Here is a 17,890-nt window from a genome sequence, read left to right as displayed (position 1 = left end):
GGGATTCACACAGCTCCCTGGATGAGGGTGGACTAAAACTCACATCATCCTCTGTCATTCACCCCTAAACCTTATTGTTAGTTTAAGCTGGTCATAACGGTTATGCGTGCCAAGTTTGATCCAGATCCATTGTTCTGGGATTCACACAGCTCCCTGGATGAGGGTGGACTATAACTCACATCATCCTCTGTCATTCACCCCTAAAGCTTATTGTTAGTTTAAGCTGGTCATAACGGTTATGCGTGCCAAGTTTGATCCAGATCCAATGTTCTGGGATTCACACAGCTCCCTGGATGAGGGTGGACTATAACTCACATCATCCTCTGTCATTCACCCCTAAAGCTTATTGTTAGTTTAAGCTGGTCATAACAGTTATGCGTGCCAAGTTTGATCCAGATCCATTGTTCTGGGATTCACACAGCTCCCTGGATGAGGGTGGACTATAACTCACATCATCCTCTGTCATTCACCCCTAAAGCTTATTGTTAGTTTAAGCTGGTCATAACGGTTATGCGTGCCAAGTTTGATCCAGATCCATTGTTCTGGGATTCACACAGCTCCCTGGATGAGGGTGGACTATAACTCACATCATCCTCTGTCATTCACCCCTAAAGCTTATTGTTAGTTTAAGCTGGTCATAACAGTTATGCGTGCCAAGTTTGATCCAGATCCATTGTTCTGGGATTCACACAGCTCCCTGGATAAGGGTGGACTATAACTCACATCATCCTCTGCCATTCACCCCTAAACACTGTAGGTAGTTTAAAGCTGGTCATTATGGTTATGTGTGCCATGTTTGATCCAGATGCATCATTAGTGGGATTCACACAGCTTCTGGATGCGGCTGGACTACAACTCCCATCATCCTCTGTCATTCACCCCTCCTCCCAAAAATCTCACCAGGATTTTAAATTTGCCAGGATGGGTCTGTGTGTCAAGTCTGGTCCAGATCCATCAAGCCTTAAGGAAGCCTTTGTGGTTCAAATATACAAACAGACATGTAAACATGCAAATATACATAGAGTCTCGCTTATCCAACATAAACGGGCCAGCAGCACGTTGGATAAGCGAAAATGTTGGATAATAATGAGGGATTAAGGAAAAGCCTATTAAACATCAAATTATGTTATGATTTTACAAATTAAGCACCAAACATCATATTTTATTACAAATGGATAGAAAAAAGCAGTTCAATACACGGTAACGTTATGTAGTAATTAATTTCGTACCAAAATATCACATTTGCTACAAAAAAATTGACTACTAAAAGGCAGACTGAGTTGGATAATACAGAATGTTGGATAAGCGAGACTCTACTGTATTTTGATTTTTATTGGGTGAGATTATGTCTTCTATTGTTCGAGAGTTGCTGTAGTTAGACAATTCTATTCCTTTCAACCCCAACAGGATGGCAAGGCATGGCGTTGTTTTTATTGTTTGCTTTCTAGCAGCCAATGGAGAGGCACCAATAGGCAACAGATAGGCGATGTTTTGATCATAGAGTTACTACTGCTAGAACGACGTCCGCTGGTGTGATTTTAGCCGGAACTGCTATTGCATTCTATCCATTCCGTCGCATCAAACGTCCGCCTGGTTTCCGGACCCATTTCGCTAAGGTTCCGCTTCGCCGGAAGTCGCAGGCCACTATACCGACTGAGGCGGGAGAGCAGCCATGGCTGAAGGGAAGCGCCGTCGGCGGCCTACCGAGGATATGGGGAAGGAGAGCAGCGAAAGGAAGAGCGAGGAGGGGAGGGAAAGGAGGACTTGCATCGGGCAGGAGTCGAACGAGACGACAAGGCGGCTGATCCGCCAGCAATACCGGCAGCTCATTGCCTCCTGTCAGCGTAAGTGTGGCTTTCCCTACCTGTTACGCATCTGTGGAATGCATGTGGGTTGACTGCCATGGCTCAGTGCTATGGGATCCTGGGAGTTGTAGTTTCGCAAGGCCTTTAACCATCCCAGCCCTAGAGAAAGCTCTTCATATCTGGGTTGCTGTGAGTTTTCCGGGTTGTACGACCATATTTCAGAGGCATTCTCTCCTGACGTTTCGCCTGCATCTGTGGCAGGCATCCTCAGAGATGCAGTAATGAGATATGTTGGGAACTATGCAAGTGGGGTTTATATATCTGTGGAATGTTCAGGGTGGGAGAAAGACTCTTGTCTGTTGGAGGCAGGTGTGAATGTTGCAATTGGCATTGAGTATCCTTTCAGCTTCAAAGTCTGGCTGCTTCCTGCCTGGGGGAATCCTTTGTTGTTGCCTAGTTCCATCAGACCTCACAACCTCTGATGATGCTTGCCACAGAGGTGGGCGAAACATCAGGAGAGAATGCTTCTGGATGTGTCTGGACTAGAACCCCCTAGTCCCTAAACCATATTGATCCCTAAACCATATTGGTAGTTTAAGATGGTCATAATGGTTATGTGTGCCACATTTGATCCAGATCCAGAATTAGTGTGATTCACACAGCTTTCTGGATGAGGGTGGGCTACAATTCCCATCATCCTCTGTCATTCACCTCTAGAACCTGCAGGTAGTTTAAGCTGGTCATAATGATTAAGTGTGCCAAGTTTGATCCAGATCCATCTTTAGTGGGATTTACACAGCTCCTGGATTTGGCCGGACTTCAACCCCCATCACTGCCTGCCATTGAATCATAGAATCATAGAACAGTAGAGTTGGAAGAGACCTCATGGGCCATCCAGTCCAACCCCCTGCCAAGAAGCAGGAAATCGCATTCAAAGCACCCCCAACAGATGGCCATCCAGCCTCTGCTTAAAAGCCTCTAAAGAAGGAGCCTCCACCACACTCCGAGGGAGAGAGTTCCACTGCCGAACAGTTCTCACAGTGAGGAAGTTCTTCCTGATGTTCAGGTGGAATCTCCTTTCCTGTTGTTTGAAGCTATTGTTACGCGTCCTAGTCTGCAGGGCAGCAGAAAACAAGCTTGCTCCCTCCTTCCTATGACTTCCCCTCACGTATTTGTACATGGCTATCATGTCTCCTCTTAGCCTTCTATTCTGCAGGCTAAACATGCCCAGTTCTTTAAGCCGCTCCTCATAGGGCTTGTTCTCCAGACCCTTGATCATTTTAGTTGCCCTTCTCTGGACGCATTCCAGCTTGTCAACATCTCCCTTCAACTGCGGTGCCCAGAATTGGACACAGTATTCCAGGTGTCGTCTGACCAAGGCAGAATAGAGGGGTAGCATGACTTCCCTGGATCTAGACGCTATACCCCTATTGAAGCAGGCAAAAATTGAGCATCCAGGTGCTTTGGACTTCAATTCCCAGAAATCCCAGCAAGCTTACCAGCTGTTAGGAACTGTGGGAGCTGAAGTCCAAAACGACTGGAGGCCCAAAGGTTGGGAACCACTGCTAACTATTACAGGAGTTTACCATATGCCAGTGGTTCTCAACCTGGGGTGCCCAGATGTTTTTGGCCTTCAGCTCCCAAAAATCCTAAGAGCTGGTAAACTGGCTGGGATTTCTGGGAGCCCAGGTTGAGAACTACTGCCATATTCCATGCATCTGTGGACAAGTCTACATAGGACCACCAAATGCAGCGCCCAAACATGAATGAAAGAACATGAAAGGCACTGCAGACAAAGAAGTCAGCTATAGCAGAGCACATGATAAACCAACCTAGACACTACTATTTGAAAACATAAGTGCTGGACCACTCTGACAACCATCATGTCAGATTGCACAGAGAAGCCATTGAAATTCACAAGCATTTGGACAATTTCAACAGAAAGGAAGAATTGAGAGCTGCCGCATCCCTGCTGAGTTTCCGGAAGGGGGTAAAAATCTTATTTAAGAAAACCTTTAACTAAATTGTCAGGGCTGGGTTGAGTTTTGTTTATTGAAGGGGTTTATACAGGAGGCAGGTGGTAACGGATTTATGAATATGTGATTTATGAACCATGCATGAATTTATGAACCATGCATGAACTTGTACTGTATGTTTTTTATTTTGTTGTAAGCCCGCTTGCGTCCTCTTGTGGAGAAAGGCAGGGTAAAAATATCTTAAATAAATCTGGTTACCAGAATTAAAAAATAGCAGAATCAAGACAGTAAATAAAGAACACTACTCAGAAACAGGATAATCCCAGACAGCTAACAATCAAGTGCCAGTTAACACCTCCAAAAACAAAGGATGGCCCCAGGCAGCAACAGCTAAATTTTGTAGCTGCAAGACTACTCAATGCTAATCAAGCTGGCTAATTGCAATGTTCACACTTGCTTCAATAGACAATAGTTCTTTCTCCCACCTTGGACACTCCACAGACACACACCACTTGCCTCATTCTCACAAACCTCGGAACAAAAAACTCTGAGGATGATTTCTTTTACTTTTGCCATTTACTATGTATAAAATGGCAAAAGTAAAAGAAATCATCACTTGCTGCATCTTCTCTTCAACACTAAAGTGATGAAATAAAATGGTCTACATTAACAGTACAAAGATCTTTTATTAAGCAAAAATATATACATGAATTCTGGCTATCATTTTACCTTTGTTTACATAAGTGTCTCCGTGATATATTGTTTCTTATTTGTTTTCCTTTTTTCTGGGAGATACAGTTCTTCTGTAAAAAGTTAGCCACATAACCTAATGTTCTTATCATCTTTCTCATTAATCATCATTTCTATTCAGGATTACTTAAAGGGCTTCATCTCTAATTGAAGAAAATATTAGCAGATATACACATCAATCTGTCCTAAATATGGATGCTATAATGCTACATTAAAATCTTTTTTGCTTTGAACTTTTTTAAATGTATAATTTAGGTCTATGATTGTCTTGCATTCAGTGTACTTTAAAAATGAGTTTACTGTTTTTGAGGATTTTTTAAAAGTACATATTAATTCTTCATAGAGAATCGTGATTTGATGTTGAGCAATAGAGGTGATAAATTGACGGAGGCTTTGGAAGATGCTGATAAACTGTTTGCTGGAGGTAAGAAGAACCTGGTCTGTACTTAATATAGCATGTTGGATACTGACAGTAACATTCTGTATTCCCCAGAAGTATAAAATTAGCGGCTTGGACAAAATAGGAGAAAGTTTTCTCCCTTCCAGTCTTCGTATTTCTGAAACATAGTTGTAACTTATTTCTCATTCTCTATGTTTGCCCTTTTGATAGAGATATCACTGATACTTATGTGGTTTAACTGTACTTGCAAATAGGACTCCTCTAGAGTGATTCCACAGACTCTGACAGCTATTTAGCCAATAAATTTGATCTGTAAAATAGCAGGATGTCAGAGTTTGCGTGATAGCTCAGTTTGCCATCATCCGTTGCTCTCTGTTGTAGCATGTCCATTTTTATTGTATATTAATGCAGTTTGACACTACTTTAACTGCCAGAACTTGATGAGGATGCCCCCCTGTCTCCTAGAGAACATGAGAATGGAAGCAAATGTTTTGGTTTTTTGCAGAAATTGGTGCAGTGGGGATCATGTCCCTCCAATGGGTTAATGCAACCCCCGTGCCTTCCACAGTTACCCATCCCATTTTACAGTGTGTATGTATATGTGTGTGTATACACATATTATAGTATGTATGTAGTATGCATTAATAAAATAATACAATTGGTCTGAACCATATTAAATCAGATTAATTTGCTACTCAGAGTATAAACCTCTGGATGGTTCCTGAAAGCATGAAACATTTCAACAACTAGATGACAATATTAGTTTAATCATTCTTGTCTTTCAGTTACTAACACCAGCAAACAATCTTTTCCCCCCTATAACAGTGTCTGAGCCAAGGGAGGCTGCTTTGGATGCTCAATTCCTTGTATTGGCAACAAATCTTGGAAAGGAAAAGGCAAACCAGCTGCAGTCGGATATGGCAGAATTTGATTCAATTGCATTTGCTGAAGATTTAGTAAGTTTGCCGTGACTACAGTAAGACCCTGTTATCTGTGCGGAGTACATTCTAACCTTTTCCTTCGTATTTCTGTTCTCTATAATAAGACAGGTATTTCACAACAGCATGTCTCTAACGTCTTTCATGTACTTTTTATAGAAAGTGTATTCTTATTTCATGGTGACATTATTTTTTTTCCTGCTAATGGAATCTGAGAGCAGTTTGTTCTCTCTGCAGCTAACCTATATGGGCATAAATCGCCTGGAACGGGAAGACAGTGATAGTGACGAGGACCAGAATACTAGTGGATTTTTACCTAACAATGCTTGGTATAAACTTGGTGAGGAAGCAAAAAAGTACTTCAGAAGAGCACCAGTTTTCCACTTCATGTAAGTTGTTCTAAGGCTTTTATTCATTTAGTCTCATTTAGTCATTTCTCAGAGATTTTTCTGGAAATGAGCCATGTTGGAGGTTGAAGAACACAATATGTTTTAAAGGCAGGACTACAAAAACAATCAGTTTACAGGAAGCAGTGTAGCTTCCTGTAAAGGGAGCTTAAGGGAGCTTGTTTCCTATGTGATTTATTTTCTCAGTTTATCCTAGGATGGAAGTGCATTTATTTATTGTAGAAGAAGACATCTTTTCCAGATTAGGATAATTGAAAGGAAATCTGCCTTACCCTTAGTCGTCACACTGTTTTCCTTCAGCTGTATTGTGAAAACGGAGACTATGTTATATTTTTTAGGTAGTAGCCCTTGCAGATATGGTGGCAGTCCTTTAGTCTTCAAGATATTTCTGAGCTCCCGTTCCCACCATTTTTTTTCCTAATAAGCCTACTGCTGTGGTTCTCAACCTGGGGTCCCCAGATGTTTTTGGCCTACAACTCGTAGAAATCCCAGCCAGTTTACCAGCTGTTAGGACTTCTTAGAGTTGAAGGCTTAAAACATTTGAGGACCCCAGTTTGAGACCCACTGGCCTACTGGCTAATGCTGACAGGAGTCACACTTCAACATTATCTGAAGGGCCACATATTACCTATTTCTTGGAGGCATTTTGTAAAATCTGCAGCCCAGAGTAGCTGGATTGGGGCTTTGTTTTCATATATCTTAATGTAATTTTAACTCTCTGAAGCAGACCTATCCAAACTCCATGTCATGACCTGTTAGCGTGTTGGCTGTAGTGTGTTAGTGTGTTGTATGAACATGAGGAAAAACAAAATCTTGGAAATGTTATCTTACAAATGAAATATTTTTAAAAATATAAATGAAAGGTTTTCATGAGATGTCCACATAATTTCAATATCACAATTTATGTATGTGTCTGTATTTTTTGACAAGGAATTGGTTTAACTTCTAGTTTACTAGTTAACTGAATTACTGTGTCGCAAAATGATGTCTAAAACATATGTCACCAACATGAAATGTTTTGAAAGCTCTGCTCTAAAGCTTACCAAATGAGTGCCTAATTGCAAAGGAGTTAATTTTGTGTGGAGTTGACAGAACACTTCATTATTCATTTAAAGTTATTGAGATGAGAGTTTATGCAGTCTGCTTTCTACATTTGTGGATTTGGCTTCTACAGATTTGACTATTCACAAATTGGATGAATATGCTCTTTCTAAGAATCCCTAGGACCTCCAACTTGACTCTGTGGTCAACTGCTGCAGTCATGCTGGAGGACTTGGAGATTCCTAGAAAGGTGCTTTCTCAGTTTTAAAAAAAGTATTTTTATTTGTGTTTTTCCGTTTTGTCAAGGATCTTGTTCTTTTGTTCCCCAATGTACATCAAGGGTGCAATTTTTTTCCCCTAGCCCTTCTTTCTTGCTTTTAATTTGCATCTTTAAACAAGTTGACATGTTGCCTGATAGAACTACATTTTACTTGGTTTAGGCTAGGAACTTTTACTGCCGATCCTCCTGTTGAGAAGCCGCGAATTGAGAGACAACGGAAGAAAGCAGGGCCACAAGAAGAAACAGCAATGCCTGCACAGGTGTGCATAATATATATAGGTATCACTCTTGGCAGAAGACTAATTTTTCTGTAGATTTCTCCTACTGGATATGAATGGATAGATATGACAGTATTTTTTTCATATAGGAAAAATGTCATGAACTGAAGTCGCAAATAGCTCATAATAAATATGCATTAACTATGTGAGGCCAGCATCAAAAATTAACTCCTAAAATTGGTCTGTGTGAGAGCTCAATGGCAACTTGCATGCATATTAGTAGTAAAACTTTAGGCAATGTGTTTTACACCATCCGATTTACATACAAATAATAGTTAAGAATGGGGAAAGGGGTATGAGGCAACCAGAAGTGAGAAAAATTACCCCTTGGAAGGGGAATTCACTCTTGAAAGATTTATCATGGGAAATGGTGTCTCCGTTGAAGCTTTGTCAGCAATCCTTTTTTCCACAACAAGCCAATTTTTTCAATATTCAATTATCACAGGGACAGAAAGTGAGGTGAAATCTGAGTGGGGGCACAGACAGCAAAACAAATATTACAGGGGTATAAACCCTTCCCTATGCTATCCAAACCTGGAGTTATAATTAGAAAATGTACCTATTCCAACTTACATACAAATTCCACTTAAGAACAGATCCTATCTTGTTCATAACCCAGGGACCGCCTGTACTTGCAAACCTTTCTCTCTCCTTTCACTAAAAATTGGATAATTGAAGCCGAATCTTGGGTCCTTAGATTTCAAAGATTTTAATGATATTATTCAAATTATAACATTTTATTTTGTGGTGGATATCTGCTTTTGAGTTTGAAGAAATAGAATAATAAAGCTGACTTTAATCAGAACCACAAAACTTTTTTCGTTGATATAAGATGACAATTTCATGAGGTGAGGGAACAATGCTTATCACTATATAATGAAATGGCATATATGACAGCCTATCAACTTGTGGACTATTTTAGTTGAAGAAAATGGAAGAATCCCATCAAGAAGCAACAGAAAAAGAAGTAGAAAGGATCTTGGGGCTCTTACAGGCTTACCATCAAGAAGACCGTAAGTATTTCAGATCATACACACTGACCATGATTAGAATTTAGTATTGTTTGTGGTTTCTTCTCTGCTTAAGTGTAATATTGGGTCAACCCGCCTAGGAAATTGGACAGTGGAAAGGAGTTAGTTGGGAGTGGGGCAAGATCTTTTCTGAATTTGAAAGGTTTATAATTACTGTATAATAGATTTGAGCAAGGAGAAGAAGGAGGGAGACAAATTAATTTTGGGATCAAAATGCTTTTGTCATTCTTATTTCTATAGCTAATACTCCAATATCCTATCTTGAGTTTGTGACTGATCCAAGATCATTCGCCCGGACTGTGGAAAACATGTTTTACGTATCATTCCTGATAAGGGTGAGGAGAAATATTTATATACTTAATAGTTAGAAAGCAAAATGTTTTTTTCTACTAATGTGGGGTTTGATTATCATTGTTAATACTATGTAATGGGAAATTGTGACAGGAGTGGGGTGACCCAGAAGGCTTTTATTTTCTGTTTTGGAGGTCTGTTAAAATCCCAGTTCTCTCATTGTTTGCTCGTAGTTTTCAAAATTAACATAATTTGTGAAATCATAGTGTACAATATTGGTATATGTGTTTTACCATTGATAACTCAAAGTAGAGTGTTTTTAGCCTTCTGTATGCTAAAAATTGAAATCGGAGTGGCAGAGAAAAGAGTTGATATCTTCTTTGCTTTGATTTTTTTTTACATGCAAGTGTTATACTGTTATCCATCCACATTCGCTGGGGTTAGGGGCATAGGACCCCCGTGAAATTGTTTGTGTGTGGGGGGAACCAAATAAAGATTTTTTTAACCTGTAAGAACAAAGTTCTAGGAATTTCTAGGTCTACTAACATGAAGTCACACTGGAGGAGCTAGCGATTCCTAGAGAAAACAAATCCATGAATACTCAATTCTGCAAAAGTAAAAACTACAAATGTGGAGGATGGCTGCCATTAGCTAAAATGAAAGTGGTCAAACTTCTTGAACTCATTTTATAAATGTGGCTTGAATCAAGCCAAGCAAAATTGATTTAGTGGTATTGCCTTATGAACTTCAAGCTGCATATGTGACAACTGTAATAATAACAATAAAAACTTTATTTTTTGTACCCTGCCTCCATCTCCCCGAAAGGACTTGTGGCAGCTTGCATATGACCCAAAGGGCCTAAAAGAATGCATAAAATAAACACACAGTACAATACAAAAAGTAAAACCAATAGCATACAAAACAACAATTTAAACTCAGAACGGTGCCCAATAAACTATAGTGACAACTGCTGTAAAACATGGCCAAACTATAAACAAGAACAAGGGAATGGGATAGTGCAGTTGTAGCTAAGTAACAAGGGCATGGGATGAAAGGGCAGTGCTGTGTCATTAATTGTGGACATTGGGGCTAGGCATTCTCAAAGGCTTGTTTAAACATCCAAGCAGCTGGATGCATTTCCAAGCTACGCTAGGTGTGCAACCAGTCTGTGTGTGGGAAGGCCCACCCGCCCAAAGCACAAAACTTGTTCACATTTTTTAAATTTGAAGCATATATCTGAATTTGGGCTTTTTCAGTTTTCAAGTGGGGTTATACAATCAAGACTTGAAAACCTTGGGGAATAATATGGACTAGTTCTTAAACCTGAAATACAAATAATCTTGGGTTTGTTCTTGTTAACCACAACTCTAAAATTTGGGGAACCGTGGGTGATTTAAAATTGGAAGCAGAAAGTTTCAATTTCTTCCCAGTTTGAAAGAAAGATGGTGAGAACAGCACACTCTTGGATTGGTTAACAGCGCTTCCTCAATGTATCTCAACTGTGAATGTCACATTTAAGATTTCTTTGTGTAGCTGTAATGTATTTGAATTGTTCCTTGACTTAAATGAAGTATATTTTTTTCTAGGACGGACTTGCAGGAGTGAAACTGGATCCAGACAAGCTTCCCATAATCGGTAAGACTAATGTAAGAATATTGCTCTAGCATGGATTTACTTTGCATACATCTGTGTTGTATCACTTTGGCATACTGGCTTTTCTATATTTAAGTACATTTTCTAAAAATCAATTATTTTGCCAGAACCTTTAAATCCAGAAGGAGAGGAAAATGACCAGGATAGCCTTCTACGGAAACAAGCAGTCATATCCATGAACTATGAAGAATGGCAGGTAAGATTGCCAGTACTGTTCTGTTTCTTAAAATGGCTTCAGGAAATGCCTGAAATGTATTCAGCAGCCTTAAATGCTATAAAGATAGGTACTAGAACATTTACGTTATTAGAGTTCTTCAGATTTTCTAGTTGTCCAGCTTGGAAGAAAAACGGATGGTTATCTATTCCATTGCTCCTTAAACCCTGCCTATTCCCCTTAGATTACAAGCATATGCAGTGTGACATAAATAGGATGCAGTGTCAAGATTTTTGCTGGTGGAACAACAAAATTCAGCAAAATCCTATGTTGGAGATAGCAACCTTCTCAAGCCTCCTATATCTAACGTATTGTCTGTTTGTAATGTGTCGTTTATTTTCTGAAGTGTATGTCTTTTTTTTGTTTGCATCTTTCTTAGCGCTACGTACTTGAGGCAGTGGGAGGGGGTGCAGATCATGTGATTGTTTCAGTGACAGTTTAGAATTCATTTTTAAAAAGACGATAGTTGAGGGATGACAGTTGAGGGTTGAGTCTGTTCGAGTTAGAAGTCAGTTGAGGCTTGAGTTCTTTGGAAGGAGACTGCTATTAAAGAGAGCTGTACAGAGCACTATAGTTTTGAAGAGACTGTTAAAGACTATACATTAAAGATACAAACTGAAATGTTTTTAAAGCCAAACCTGTCAGGACAACAAAACCTGACAAGAAATGTACCAGGATATTTAAATACGTGAAGTTGTGAGTAAAACAAACATGTTATTTTAAAGAAGTCTATTTGAATCTTTGTCTGCTGAGAACATCGAATAGAAACAAGATATTTATGTACCCAGTGATCTTCCATTACCCAATAAACTAAAGGAACAATCCTGAAACTCTGCTATCCAATAGGTTATGACCCTAACAGGTCATAACCCCCAATAGGTTATTTATTTATTTATTTAAAATATTTATATTCTGCCCTTCTCATCCTGAAGGGGACTCAGGGTGGAGCACAGCATATATACGGCAAACATTCAATGCCGGAACATAAAATAAACCATAAATATACATAAACACTAAAATCGGTTATCTTCACATTAAAACCATTATTTAAAACCATCACAAGTCATCTGTCATATCGCACTGCCCCAAAGGCAGACCTCTCACAGCCAGGTCTTTGCCATCTTTCTAAAGGACAGGAGGGAGGGGGCTGATCTAATCTCGCCAGGGAGGGAGTTCCATAGGCAATCGCGCCTATGATGGTGGTGGGACCGAGAGCAGGGCCTCCCCGGAAGATCTTAATCTCCGCAGTGGTTCATAGAGGGAGATGCATTCGGACAGGTCATAATCCAATAGTCCAAAATCCTGTGAAATCAGATGGTGAACACTTTTTTTCTTCACCACAACCCTATCATGCATCCCATCAAAGACCATACCCTATTTCATTTGGGGAACCGAAAATCGGCCCAAAATAGTATCCATCTCATTATTATTTGGATAAGAGACCATCCATGAATATTGTGTGTAGGCTATATTTTAGAAGCAGGATCTGGCAAAACTCCTAGTGTTCCTTGCCTAAGAAAATCCTATGAAATTCATGGGGTTGCCATAAAGGTAACTTGTAGAAGTGCAGCTACCCATCTCAAATAATGTATTTATTCATCTCTCAGCAGAAAATACTTTGCTGCCACCAGGTGGATTTTTCTCTCTTTGTTTCTACCAGCCCAAGCCTCCAGCCCTTTTTTCACAAATGAATTCCTATTTTTTTTTTGTTAAGAGTAGAAAGGCTTTATGCATGGGATGAGCAACCAGTAGCTGCAAACCACAGGGATTATGTCTTCTTGAAATAAAGTTAATCAGTCTGTTACAGAAACAAAAAATGTTTGTTTTGTTAGAGTTAGAGGGAGGAAAGAAAGGCAGTCCTGTTGTACCAACATCACAGTCTTTTATTTACCATGTTTACCTAAATCATGTTTTATTTAGGTCAGTGTTGTGTATATTGTCATGGCTCTGGGTGGTGTATAATTACCATTGCTAAAGAAAAAGTAATAATAACAGTGGTTCATAACATGGTTTGGTGAACCTTTGCCAAACCTTACTCTGAATAATGATAAAGTTGAGTAAATAAACTGATGGATTCTGCATTTTTAAACTTAACTACCATATCAGTGGCCCCTTCAACACTGCCATATAAAATCTAGATTATCATCTTTGAACTGGATTATATGGCTGTGTAGACTCATATAATCCAGTTAAAAACAGATAATGTAGATTATCCATTTTGATAATTTGGTTTATATGGCAGTGTAGAAGGGGCCATATTGTCTATTTTTAATTTAATTTTAATTTGCACCCTTATACATGAGCAGATAAATTCAACAAATAATTTGAAAGTTATTCCTTCTTTCCTACCAGAAAATTGTGGAGACATTTGAAATTTCAGCACCCATGATTCCACCTACCACAGGGACACAAAGTGATGCAGAGCAGAGCTGAATGTAAGTGACGTCAGACATAAACCAAACTACAGAATGATGCCTCTATGCTGCTCTTTTATATTACCTGAATTTAAATGTGTTAAAGCTTATAAGTTATGTTTTAGCTATCCACAGAAATTTTCAATATTTAATTTTTCTTTCATTCAGGCATTCCAAAGTTGTTTTTGAAGATATCTGCTGGCCAGTTTCGGGATGCTGACTTGCCAAGAGAATGACAGAATGGAAATTAGTCCATTTCTGTTTAAGAATGTAATATTTCTTTGGAAAATATTAATAAGAAGAAATATTTTTAAAAGAATGTAATATTTTTTTAAAAGGAAAAATTCTGTTGATGATGTTGCATTATATGTTTATAGTAAAATATGTTTGTTTATATTAAAGTTGATCCTTTGCCATACCTGTTCTGTAATTGTCTTTTTCCTATGTTATGCAGCCATTTCATCAAAAGTTTATGTCCTTCCATCAAATTGCCCAAGGGTTGCTTCTATATTGCAAGACAGACATGTATCTGCGTTTGTGTGCATGCTTTGCTCTGCTTCTGAGAAAAACAATTCTGGGTGACAAATCTTACTCCTCTAGTAACCTTTCAACTATTTCAAGGTTTGGCTGTATAAAGTAAAAGGGATTCTGCCCCCACAAGGTCAGGGCAATTAAGTGTTTTTCAGGGTGCTATTTGTTTTAAAAGCTAATCTGCTAGAACTATTTTTACTTAATCCAAATGGCGTTATTTTTGATACATGCAGAGAAAGTAAAACTATTTTTTATAGTTTTGGGGTAATATATGACTATGGTTTCTATAAATCCGATTTCTGAGGGTGTCTCAGAAGCTATAAAATTTTGTAGACATTCCTCTCCAAGTGACAAAAAGGGGCATTTCTCTCGAGAAGCCGCCTTACAGCAAAGAGTTCTATTGGTAAAATACAAAACAGTGACATTCTTGATTCTCTCCTCCTGGTTATCTGCTTTGAACTGGATTATATGGCAGTGTAGACTCATACGTATAATCCAGTATCTGCTTTGATAACCTGGATTATATGGCAGTGTAGAAGAGGCCTCAGTCTCTTGTAATGTGATTTAATATACATGGATCTTTAACCTATGCCTGACTAATAGGTGCCATTATCTCTTCTGCTTTCTCACAATTACATATGGTTATATGAAATTACCTTGCAACAAGGTCAAATTAATCATCCACACAGCTGTATAAAATGCCACATTATCTGCTTTAAACTGGGTCATATAGCAGTGTGGACTCAGATAATCCAGTTTAAAGCATATATTGTGGATTATCTGTCTTGATATTCTGGGTTATATGGCTGCGTGGAAGGGCACAAGGAAGATCCACTTACAACATTCAGGGAAGTAATTTTTGGTTCCCAGCAGATGCCTTGCATCTGCCTAAAACCCAGAGAGCATGAAATCTTACAAGCAACAAAACAAATTTTGTTCAACTCTGAAGATCCAATACATCGTGAGAGTTTAATAGGATATATGACCGTAAATTAGCCTCCTGGTGTGCATTTCAATTGATGATAGACATGACAAAGGACCAAAATATACAGGATGCTTTAATCGGCAAAGGTTACCAAAATACATGTGTACAAGAATACGAATATGTTTGAAATTAAATTTATACTGGGCTTTTCCAAAAAGTGGATTTCAGCATAGCATACAAAACAGAAAAGAATCATCTTTCATTAAAATTATACTATGCAACAAATTTTGGAGAAAAAAAACTACTTGGTTTGAACATTTATTTTCCTGTTTAATTGTGCTGTGCTTACTTTGAAAGTAGTTCTACTCCGGAAACTTTATTTTTGTGGCTCCCACAAACTATGTTGAATTGGTTGATACTCTGGCCCCTTCCACACTGCTGTGTAAAATCCACATTGAACTGGATTATATGACAGCGTGGACTCAGTTAACCCAGTTCAAAGCAGATATTGTGGATTATCTACCTTTATATTCTGGGTTATAGGGCTGTGTGGAGGGGCCCTTTATGAGATCATTGAAAACTTATAGTAAAACGCTTTTTGCAGTTTAATAAACTTTTTCAATGTTGGAAAATGACATTTATAACCCAAGAACAAAAATCGTGTTGCATAGGGCCCTTCCACACAATGCTAATCAAGGTGGTCAAGTACAACATTCACACTTGCCTCAAACAGACAAGAGTTCTTTCTTCCACCATGAACCTTCCACGTATATCTTCTATCTTTTATATCTTTTATTATTTTTTTATATAACCATAATAAAAGTGAAAACCCATATGTGGCATAGGTGTCTGCTCACACAGACAGCCTCTCACCTCCACAAACAGGCTACAATTTCCAATGCTAAGGAGCCACCAAGCCACTCTTTTCCACTGACATTACGGTTACAGCGAGCTCCATGAACATGTAGTCCAGACCCTGCCAACGTCCTTCCCAAACACTATGAACCACGACCCAAGGAATGCTTTCCTTTGGGGACCATTTCCTCCTAGATTGTGCATTTTCCTCCACCATAGGCAGGCATCCCAGGGTTCTCCATTGGTGGGGAATTTGCATAACCCCACCTACTGCCGGTCCCTTTCAAATCTGTCTGCATAACAAACAGAGCAAAACTGAGCACCAACTAAATTTCCTGGAGGAGTTTGGGGAATTGACTTCACATGGTGGAAGTTGTTCACCCTGCATCTAAGTCAAAGCACTCTGAATCCTGCTGGGGAATTTAGAGGAGTTGTAGTTCACCTACACCCAGAACGCTATGAACCCAAACAATGATGGGTCTGGATCAAACTTGCCATGCAGACCCGATATGCCCAGATTTGAGTACTGGTGGGTTTGGAGGGGAATTAGCCTGGAGGTTTGGGAGGAGTAGGTACTGGGATTTATAGTTCACCTGCAATTGAAGCCTACCCATGATGGACCAGGACCAAACTTGGCACACAGAGTCCCAATAACCAATAGAACATATTGGACAAGTTTGGGGAAATGCGAGTTATAGTTCACCTGCATCCAGAGAAACAGTGACCCCCATCGACAATGGACCAGGACCAAACTTCACACAGAGAAGCCTCATGACCAACTGAACATACTTACAGGGGTTTGTGGGAATGGGCCTTGATTTTGGGAGTTGTAGTTCACCTGTATCCAAAGACCACTGAACCCAGCCAACGACGGATCTGGACCACACTTGGCACACAAACTCAACATAGCCTACTGTGGATACTGACAGGGTTTGGGGAGGATTGACCCATGATTCTGGGAATTGTAGTTCACCCACTCCAAACTGAGAATACATAACATTCAAAGACAAATAATGCCATTTTCAAATAACCCGAGCACCGCTGGGTCCCCAAGCTAGTCCAGTAGAGTCTCACTTATCCAACGTAAATGGGCCAGCAGAATGTTGGATAAGCGAATATGTTGGATAATAAGGAGAGATTAAGGAAAAGCCTATTAAACATCAAATTAGGTTATGATTTTACAAATTAAGCACCAAAACATCATGTTATACAACAAATTTGACAGAAAAAGTAGTTCAATACACAGCAATGCTATGTAGTAATTACTGTATTTACGAATTCAGCACCAAAATATCATGATATATTGAAAACATTGACTACAAAAATGTGTTGGAATATCCAGAATGTTGGATAAGCGAATGTTGTTTAAGTGAGACTCTACTGTATTTATATATAAACTCCAATTGCCTAGTTTCTAACAGACACCACAACCTTTGAGGATGCCTGCCATAGATGTGGGCGAAACGTCAGGAAAGACTGCTTCAGGAACATGGCCATGCAGCCCGGAAAACTCACAGCAACCAAGTGATTCCGGTCATGAAAGCCTTCGACAAAGTTCAAGTGGTGTTAAAACTGCATTCATCCTTCATAGCTTTCGAACCGCAACCGGAAGTCTATAGACACAACAGTGTAGGCTGTCCCCTTTGGTTTTGCCCTGGGCAAAGATGGCTTCGCTGCGCTTGCGACCGGCAACCGGAAATCTAGAGAAACAACGGTGTGGTCTATATCCCCTTGGGTTTCCCTTGGCAAAGATGGCGGCGAGCACAGTCGCCGCTGCTCTTCACAACCTCGAAGCCGGGCTCTGACGAAGCTTCTAATAGGAAGCCGGGCAAACATGGCGGCGATGGGGGAGAGCTCGCCCAGCATCGTGGAGTATTTTGGGGGCGATGGCGGCTACCGCTGCGGCTACTGCAAGAACGACACGGGCAACCTTTCCCAGGGTGAGCAATACACAATCAAAACCCTCCCTACAGGTGGCCTCCCAGCAACATATAACACATAATATAACACATAACAACCATGTGGTCCCGGCCATGAAAGCCTTCGACAACACATCCAGCATCTGTTTAAAAAAAAACCCTCTCCAAACATTCATCTGCTG

The 17,890-nt window shown here is 39.7% G+C and overlaps 2 protein-coding genes across 4 annotated transcripts in view; both read left to right on the top strand.

The window, feature by feature from the left end:
* The first annotated feature begins 1,630 nt into the window (after nt 1–1,630).
* On the top strand, nt 1,631–13,896 carry nsmce4a (NSE4 homolog A, SMC5-SMC6 complex component). Its single transcript, XM_003218621.4, has 11 exons — nt 1,631–1,844; nt 4,875–4,955; nt 5,757–5,887; nt 6,107–6,258; nt 7,758–7,857; nt 8,798–8,888; nt 9,147–9,241; nt 10,784–10,832; nt 10,958–11,046; nt 13,417–13,499; nt 13,647–13,896. Exons 1-10 carry the CDS (start codon nt 1,673–1,675, stop codon nt 13,495–13,497), a joined length of 1,041 nt encoding a protein of 346 aa, XP_003218669.1. The 5' UTR covers nt 1,631–1,672; the 3' UTR covers nt 13,498–13,499; nt 13,647–13,896.
* A 3,596-nt stretch (nt 13,897–17,492) lies between these two features.
* The window catches only part of ate1 (arginyltransferase 1), a 128,565-nt gene continuing 128,167 nt past the window's right edge, over nt 17,493–17,890 (top strand). For 2 of the 3 annotated variants that reach the window (XM_062976021.1, XM_008106773.3), the window contains exon 1: nt 17,494–17,729. In XM_062976021.1, the coding sequence (XP_062832091.1) occupies nt 17,624–17,729 (106 nt within the window). In that variant the 5' untranslated portion in view covers nt 17,494–17,623. Of the gene's footprint in view, nt 17,730–17,890 lie in introns of all 3 variants that reach the window. The other variant, XM_003218608.4, reaches the window with a different exon arrangement.

The sequence above is a fragment of the Anolis carolinensis genome, chromosome 3 (assembly GCF_035594765.1).
Source record: "Anolis carolinensis isolate JA03-04 chromosome 3, rAnoCar3.1.pri, whole genome shotgun sequence".
Classification (NCBI taxonomy): domain Eukaryota; kingdom Metazoa; phylum Chordata; class Lepidosauria; order Squamata; family Dactyloidae; genus Anolis; species Anolis carolinensis.
Note: the sequence above shows the minus strand (reverse complement) of the source record. Positions and strands in the feature narration are given on the sequence as shown.